We start from the raw sequence: 8,807 nt of genomic DNA, 5'->3' as shown, positions 1-8,807 counted from the left end.
ATCACGGATGACTTCAGGTGTGAGTTCGCCCGCCAAAAGCCTTGGTGGTTTGTTGGGGGCGGACTGTTCCACTGTGGCTGATTTCGTCATCGTGTGAGTGAGGGGGTAGGTTACGTTCGTCGTGTCTGTTTCTGAGTCTGACGAGGAGTCGTCACGCGGTTTGGTAGAGGTAATAAGTAAGGATGAGATATCTGATGGGAGTGAGGATAGTGAAGATGAGACTGAGGTGACAGGAGACGGTTGGTTTTGGTTCTTCGCGCGCGAACGCGTGGTCAGAGACTGTTGAACAGTTGCGACCCTCCGTTTAGGAGGCAGTTTGACGGTTCAGGAAGTGGGCGGGTGGCCCGACAGATGATCGTTCTAAGAGTTGATGATATTGTCGGCGTTAAAAAAAAAAGTGGAGGCCCGCCGTGGTACGGTGGGAAACACTAAGACGGATCGGGCAAGAAGTAACAAGACAAGATCGTGGATTTCGATAATACAAGGGAGCAATGTAGTAGTAGCTAAGAGACCCGAGTCTCTGATAAACAATGGATAGCGCGATGATATAAGGGAACCGAACAGCCACGTGATGTGATGTCATAAGCGATAGGCTTACATATACCCACTTAGAAAGACATGTTGTGACTGTGAACTACAGTGAGTCATGTTTCTGCTTTCGCATCGGTGCAGTATGGTTGATGGCACGACACGTGCATTAGTTGCTGAGTTGATCGACGTGTTTATGTAAGCCCGGTGGCTTACCTGAGTTCCCATAATCAGCATAAATACTGTCCGAGATAATAGAGCGTTTTTGCTAAGTGATTTATCAAGGATTTCATTAACTTACAGACTGTCAATTTTACACTTAACTCGAACAAGTGGAGCTCGGAGAAATAACTTATAACTTGCTGAATTTTTCAGTGACAATTCTGACGAACTAGAACTAGTGCACATGTGGCAAGTCCGAGCTCAATCCCAATCCCCAGCCCTCGCTAGCGCATACTATGATGACGCGCGTAAACATCGGCCTGATATGCGTTCACCACCCTGAAGCGGACGTGGTTTTTCTTCATGCTGTCTCTTGTTTGCTCTTGAGCCAGTCAAAACCAGAACATCACTGCTGGTCCATGATAAGGTCATGATGGCTAGGGTGTGGATAAGTTTGGTTGAAAGTGTTTGGATGGCAAGGATGGCATCCATTGGTTGTTGTAGTAGACCATGAGTAAGTATTCTGTGCGATTCAAGACTTAAGTTGACCACATCACAATATTTAATTTAATTTTGTTCGTTTAATACTTAGATGTCACGCAGTTGAAACTTATACTACATCAAGTGGAGCGTCGTTTCACATCGTGAAAAATGCAAAAGTCACTTAGCAAAAATGCTCTAATGAAGCATGAGCTTTCATTATCACTGCCTTTTGGCATAACGGTTAAGGGACGACAGTCTTGACTACTTACAGTTTACTTCTGAACATATTTTACTACTGCTCGAGCAATGGAGTTCTTGGAATAGATCACTTGAATAGAGTGGTGATCAGAGGCAAGCGGATGCGGGACTTATCGAGCTAGTAGAACAATATAATCTCAGTCTCTAGAAAGAACTCGTTACTTACCAGGACTCCACAGCGAAACTACATTTTCCACTGCTCTACCTACACCGACCGTCCCCAGAATTTTCCGTCCACAGCTCGTCCCAGATGCGACTCCTTCAAACCACCACCTCTGCCAGACGGAGAACATCCCTGAAACCGCCCCTCCGGCGAAAAAAGTCCGGCGCACACTACGGCAAGAATGGCGGAGAATGGCGGCAAAGGCTGGTGGCTAACAGACAGCATGTCAGAGATTGAAAATACACCTGCATTCAGCCAGCACTAACACCTGCTGCCCAACTGCAGCACTAACTGCTCACCACTTGCTGGGCAGGGACTTGAACGTCCTCCATAACAATCTATCCCACAGTTTTCAACTATGATACCATGTTGCTTGTATTCTTCAGTTGCACCGCCCACCATATCCAAAGCCCTAGCAAGCCATGAGTTACTGGTGACCCTCTCCTTTGAAGATGTCCTTGCGTTCACTTCATGTGTGTCAGCTCTCAAGCATGATATCATGCTTCCGCAACTTCAGACGATCTCAGACAATGTCCCACCTGACATCCTGCCACCTTCAATCTGCGAGTTCCTGCAACTGTCAACCGGCTTAACCAGGGATACTGTTGCAGCATGTTGGCATGCATTCAAGGAGATCGTATGGGGCATGCCTAGCCGTAATGAGTTAGCTGCACAGCACAAGCAAGCATTTTGTGAGCATGGACAATGACTTGGTTTGAGTGAGTTTTTGTATTGTCCCTGACCATCACATATCTGAGATGATATGGCATCTATCTCACTCTATCCTCCGCATACCCACTGTACACAATCCAACTGCTTGACCGCCCAGTCACAAACACCACTCAAAAAGGCTTATTCTTGTCAGGTTGTGCTACATACACTCCACGGTGCCATCCCTGCATGGTCAGTTCATCTCATATGTCGTACTTGCAACACCGTATACAAGAACAACTTCTGTATCGCTGAACGTAGATGATGGTACTATGGCGGGGTCCCAGAATACATCCAGGTGGCTGACCACCATTTTGTTGACCAGGATGTTGCCAAGCTATGGGTGGAACTCCACCTCAAGGGCCAGTAAGTATCTGCTTTGCTCTCAGACTGTATCTTACTTTATTGTATAGCGTATCTGCGCAGGCTTGCGCCAACATTTATGACAGTGCTTTGTCAATGAGGGACGAGAATCAGCTCCAGGATGCAGGCTGGCAGTTTGGGTTTAAGCTGAAGAATGAGCACATCTGGGACGCATTCATCATACTCGCGCTCACCGAGGACTGTGATCGGCGTGGAGTGCTGCTTGATGTACCGAACGATGGTGCTCAAACACACCGATTCCCTGCAGCTATGCAAGCCTGTAACGAGCGCATTGTCTATGAAGGGCAGCCAGAACTATGACACTACTGCGACACCTGCATGCAGACTTACTGGAATGACGACAGTAGCGCACGGAAAGTGCGGGTCATCATTACAGATGGCTTGTCCATGGGCTGCCCATGCTGTAATGTGTTCCGATGCTGCAACCCACTTGCCAATAACCGGTCACAATTCTGCCAGCAACATCTCAATGAAGGTCTCGACAACATCTGTGCTGTTGTCGATTGCAATATGCCTGTATTACCGAGATGGAAGGCATGCACACTCCCAGCCCACCAGGAGATGGAATGCCTTCATGGCAAGAAAATGCGCGCCAACTTCCAAGCCACAAAACGCCTCCAGAAGATGCACACTGCACAACCAAATGATGCCATGGTTGCACAGCAGCTGTCAGATGCACTCGATCTTGAATTCAAAGACGAATGGTACGCATTGGATCTGACAACTCAAGCTGTGAAGCTCTTCACCATTAACAACCCATCCTCAACTGGTGAACTCGACGGCACTGCCGTCCAGAGTCAAGAAGGCTGTGATGGCAAATCCGAGCTTTGCAATCGCAAGCTCAGAGCCAAGTTCAGTCGTTCTCGGACACACAATGAGCTGATTGTTATTCGTCCATGTGGGATAATTGTAGCCCATGCCACCATGGTCGCAGCCGAGGCTATCTCCAATGTCCTTGTAAGTCAATTCATTTCGTTTCGTGGGCGCATGACTTACTTGTCCCACAGCATATGGTCAAAACTACGTTTTCTCTCCCTGGTGCCCAGAAGCCTGAACACATCATGTACGACAGCAATTGCAATGCCCTTCATGAAGTCCAGAGCCGCAACGACACTTGGTTTGACAACGTTGGCGTGTGTGTTGACGCATTCCATTTTCGAACCAAGCACAAAGAGGGCGATACGTTCTGCCAGACCCGATGCAATCCTGCACATTATCCAGAGCTTCTTAATGCTGACGGCTCGTGGTTTTTCAACTCCTCCATCACGGAACAGGCAAATGTTTGGTTGGGTGGCTATCATAACATCGTGCGTGAAATGCTCCCCGACAAGTACAATTTTTTTCTGGATGAGATGGTGATGCGTCGCAACCGTGCGCTCATCAAGGCCATGGAGGATCGTGGTCAATTCCCTTGGTATTCCCCTGCAGATGCATAGATCTATATATCACGCCTTCGATTTGTATCATGCCCTCAATTTATATCATGCCCTCGATTTATATCATGCCTTCAATTTATATTCATGCCTTCAATTTGTATCACGCCTTTGATGTGATGTGCAAATAGTATTTCCAGACTCCGACCCAAACAAAAGTACAAATCGATCAGTAATGACCTCTTTCTTGACTCGACCTCTTTCTTGACTTTGACATTCTCGCCCGTCATTTCTAGGTACGCTATTCATTCCGATAATAATCTGGTAAGATTCATTCCCTTGTCATGTTACAACAGTGGCTGACGACTTGAATCACAGCATGTACCTACCAATCATTTCTCTGCCCCGATGTTCAGCTTTCCAACCGCTCGCGTCTCTCACATCCCTTATCATGTCTGATACATCGCTGAACTCTCCCAACTCTCCATTCATCATGCGTGGCCCCTACTACCCAAGACGCCACTGTTCCTCACTGTCGCCTGAACTCGAAGCTCTTGAACATGAGCTTATGATCACGGCTGAGAACACAGTGACAGCAATCGGCTGGTCTGCGGTACGTGACAGTCATCATGCAATTGATATGGTACTTAGCATGTCATTAGGATGGAGAGCTGCCAGCCATCTGCGAGTTTCAGACCGGATTCGTCTTGCCGCGCATCAGAGTCACTGCAGACTGGCTTCGTAGCCTTGGGCTTGCAGACGACAGTTGCTACTATTACAACACCACGCATGAATGCTGGAGAAAGATCATCGTGGGTCATGTCCTCACCCTCACTCAGCCCTACGTTTACCTCAAGAATCTCAACGTGAAAGTTACGCTCGACTTTGACATCTACGTTCAACGACAGCCACAAAAGCAAAGGCTCGCCCTACCTTACTATCCTCGCTCTCTGCAACGCATCAAGCGAGAGGTGTCTCTGGACGTCATCAGCATTTCGCCAGATTCAGACACAGGTGGCAGTGAGACGAGTTCTCGAGGCTTATCATATGATCATCCCATTACTATGACTACCTAGATGGTCTTTACACATTGCACGTTTTACCTTAGTTCATTTTACCTTATCACCTCGTGAATGTTGTATCTTATCGTCCTGTGAATGTATGCACCCCATTGAATGGTCACCTGCATGCGCCTCAAGACGTGACCACTTAGAGACATTTTGGTGTATTGGGGAGACACTTTGGCACTATGCTCAATGACGTGGTAAACATTACAATGGCGAAATAAAAGTATAGTAAAATAATTAAGGGCAAAATGATATGAAAAATACGAGAGAGGCATATCATACAGAATAAAAACATAATTACTTGAGGGGGACTCAGGCAGCCAGCTTGCTCCAACGGCCAGCATCAGTGTGTCCAGCAGCCTCGGCATCTTCGAGCAAGCCTTCCTCAGATGCACGAAGCCAGCATTTTTTTTGCATCGTGGTAGGTAGAAGCTGCGAACGGCAGATGGAAAACCGCTTGAAAGCGATCTTCCAAACATCGGTACTGTTCCTTCATCTCCGCGCTTTCGATCTGCCGCAAACCTTCAGACATGTCGATAGTGTACATGAATGTGGGCCACCATGTCGAAGTTGATGCACGTTTGTTGGGGGGTCCAACACTAGTAGTACTTGTGACCTGTGATGGAGTAGATCGGGCTCAGGTTAGACGAAAAGGAAAGACATGGAGCCTTGGATGGTGAAGGAGAATCGAAGTCCTCGTCGTCAGTATCATGATGTTCAAACCTCTTTTGTTGGACCAGTGACATGATGCTAGAACTAAAGTCCGAATCGGAATCGTTCAATGGCATTTGACTTGGAGTAAAGCTCAGGCTGGCGGCCAGCGAGGGAACAGATGAGCGCCAGTGAACTGCGGTCGGCGAGGGAATGGATGAGCGCCAGTGAACTGGCTGTTGAGAATCAGATGACATAGCAAGACTGGTGTCGATATCGGATCCATTGTCAGTGCTACTACAATAGTGGTGTCTCCCTGACCTCGGTGTCAGTGAAGGAGAGTCCTTGGCGACATCGAGTCCTGATGTCTTCGTCGTTTCGCGGACGGCTCGTCGCTCAGAAGTCAGGTTTCGGAAGTTGCGCCCAGTTGGCTGAACATAGTCCTGTAAATAGTCTTGGAACCCTTTACAGTCAACTCCTCGTCTGGGAATAAACAGCTGGCTATCAGTCGCAACTTCAAGGGGGCGGTTCAAATCATCTTGAACCCAGCGTTGAAGCTTCGGATCATAATAGTCGACTGGTCCAAGGTGCGTGCTGAGAGCTTGTAGGCTGTCCGATATTTGGCGAGTGAACACACAGTAGAGCGCTTGTAGACCGTGACTGAAACAGGTTCAACGTGTCATGAATGTTACCAACTGCATCTAAATTTCGATTATCAAACCTAAGAGACCCTATCCGATAAGATTAGATTAGATAAGATCCCTGATAAGATAAGATGGATAACCAATTAACGATCACTATCTTTACATCACATCTATACTACATCGACATCATCCATCTATATCCGTAACCCTAGACATACAAAGTCATCATATCATTAGAAGTCCTACGATTAGGCAACGGGTTACATCATAAGCATCTACATGCCTCTATGATCAAACCATAACCGAGAGTCCTTTACGAGTCATCTCTCGAAGAGTCATCATCCCTTCACATCGCAGACCTTCACTTCCCACACATGACATGTTAAGAGTTACCTCTGTCATTCACCGAACCCCTTACATAAGAACCTGTTGCACAGTCACAGCTAGAACCCTGAACCCCTATCACAGAAGCGCCACTCATAGAGAAGCATGCTCATTACCGAAGACCCTGGAGAAACCCCTAGATCCAATCGTACCCGATACATCTCCAGATTCCATCTTCTATCGAGATCCTTAATCACCGCTCGAGACTTCTTGTCACAGAACTCTCTCACCCTTCTTCATATCCGTTTACCCTGAATAGAAGCAGAACCCTGAGAACCCTGCTTAATCACCGATACCCCTAACCCCTATGAACCCTTTACCCTTTTCTCCTTGTAGTTGATTGGTTGATAAGACGCCCTATACCCTAGGCGCAATGTTATGATCTTATATAGATATATCACTACCTTTCATACTCAGATATCTCCGCTTAGAGAGTAGTATATAGTTTAGGTCGTAGTCAGTAGTACTCCTTAGACTTAACCTCTTCGTTCCTACCTTGTGTAGACAGAGACATTCACTCTCAATATCATCTATTCTCTTATCCTTTGACGAGTCCTAGTGGTTGTGGGATACCTTTACCAATCGGTGAACATTGATCATAACACAACACCATTCTAGGCGAAAGTGTGAGCAACATTCAAGAATGATGACGGAAGACGCACCTGGTCCCAGTAGTTGACAAGAAAATGACCCTTGAGACGTTGCTCATGAGCCTTCTTGGCTTCAGCGCGTTGTTGAAAGTCAGTCTTCAGGAACTCGCGCCTAGTGTGGGTTGCTAGCCAAGAGTCGTTGAGCTGTGTTGATGTTATGACCAGCGTCCCTTAACCTAACTAGTAGGTGTCTGGAGTATGGATCACACCACAGGACTCAGTCTGAAGAGGATAAAGCGAGGATGATATTTGAGAGGGAACGTCTAGGCCCTACGATAACGTAGAAACGAGGAGGTTAAGTCTAAGGAGTACTACTGACTACGACCTAAACTATATACTACTCTCTAGGCGGAGATATCTGAGTATGAAAGGTTGTGATATAACTATATACGGTCATAACATTGCACCTAAGGTATAGGGCGTCTTATCAACCAATCAACTACAAGGAGGAAAGGGTAGAGGTTTCATAGGGTCAAGGGTATCGGTAATTAAGCAGGGTTCTCAGGGACTGCTTCTATTCAGGGTAGGCAGGAGATTAAGAAGGGTGTGAGAGAGTTCTGTGACTAGAAGTCTCGAGCGGTAATTAAGGATCTCGATAAGAGATAGGATCTTGGATCTAGATCTGAGGATCTAGATAGGATCTGGAGATGTATCGGGTACGATCGGATCTAGGGGATTCTCCAGGGTCTTCGGTAATGAGCATGCTTCTCTATGAGCGGTGCTTCTGTGACAGGGGTTTAGGGTTTAGCTGTGACTGTGCAACAGGTTCTAATGTAGGGGGTTCGGTGAATGACAGAGGTAACTCTTAACATGTCATGAGAAGTGAAGGTGTGCGATGTGAAGGGACAATGACTCTTTGAGAGATAACTCCACAAGGGCTCTTGGTTATAGTTCGATCATAGAGGCATGTAGATGCTTATGATGTAACCCGTTGCCTAATCGTAGGACTTCTAAGGATGTGATGAGTTCGTATGTTTAGGGTTACGGATATAGATGGATGACGTTGATGTAGTATAGATGTGATGTAAAGATAGTGATCGTTAATCGGTTATCCATCTTATCTTATCAGGGATCTTATCTAATCTAATCTTATCGGATAAGGTGACTTAGGGTTCGATAATCGAAATTTAGATGCAGTTGGTAACATTCATGACAGTTGACAACCTAGGGTCCAGTGCCCTCCCGGCTTTGGAGATCATACTGCCAGGTGCTGCTCGAGTTTTCCCCTTCTTAGACTTTGTAGTTGTAGTCTGTGCTTGAGCCAGAGGCGGAGGCTGCATGTTGGCAATAGAACGAGCAAGCACTGCTTCAAGTTGTAAGTCTTGTGTTTGAGCTGGAGGCAGAGGCTG

The 8,807-nt window shown here is 46.8% G+C and overlaps 2 protein-coding genes across 2 annotated transcripts; both read left to right on the top strand.

The window, feature by feature from the left end:
- Positions 1–2,764: 2,764 nt before the first annotated feature.
- On the top strand, positions 2,765–4,125 carry EDB91DRAFT_1234687 (uncharacterized protein; the record flags this gene model as incomplete). The annotated part of the gene is made up of 4 exons (XM_041321233.1): positions 2,765–2,962; positions 3,014–3,581; positions 3,603–3,646; positions 3,697–4,125. The coding sequence occupies 4 exons, from the start codon at positions 2,765–2,767 to the stop codon at positions 4,123–4,125; spliced, it is 1,239 nt and encodes a 412-aa protein (XP_041182798.1).
- A 388-nt stretch (positions 4,126–4,513) lies between these two features.
- On the top strand, positions 4,514–5,138 carry EDB91DRAFT_1243477 (uncharacterized protein; the record flags this gene model as incomplete). The annotated part of the gene is made up of 2 exons (XM_041322302.1): positions 4,514–4,675; positions 4,725–5,138. The coding sequence occupies 2 exons, from the start codon at positions 4,514–4,516 to the stop codon at positions 5,136–5,138; spliced, it is 576 nt and encodes a 191-aa protein (XP_041182797.1).
- Between the last annotated feature and the right edge of the window lie 3,669 nt (positions 5,139–8,807).

Source organism: Suillus paluster (assembly GCF_016628075.1).
Source record: "Suillus paluster strain FC165 chromosome Unknown EDB91scaffold_4, whole genome shotgun sequence".
Taxonomy (NCBI): Eukaryota; Fungi; Basidiomycota; class Agaricomycetes; order Boletales; family Suillaceae; genus Suillus; species Suillus paluster.
The sequence above is the reverse complement of the archived record's forward strand: the minus strand, read 5'-3'. Positions and strand labels throughout refer to the sequence as shown.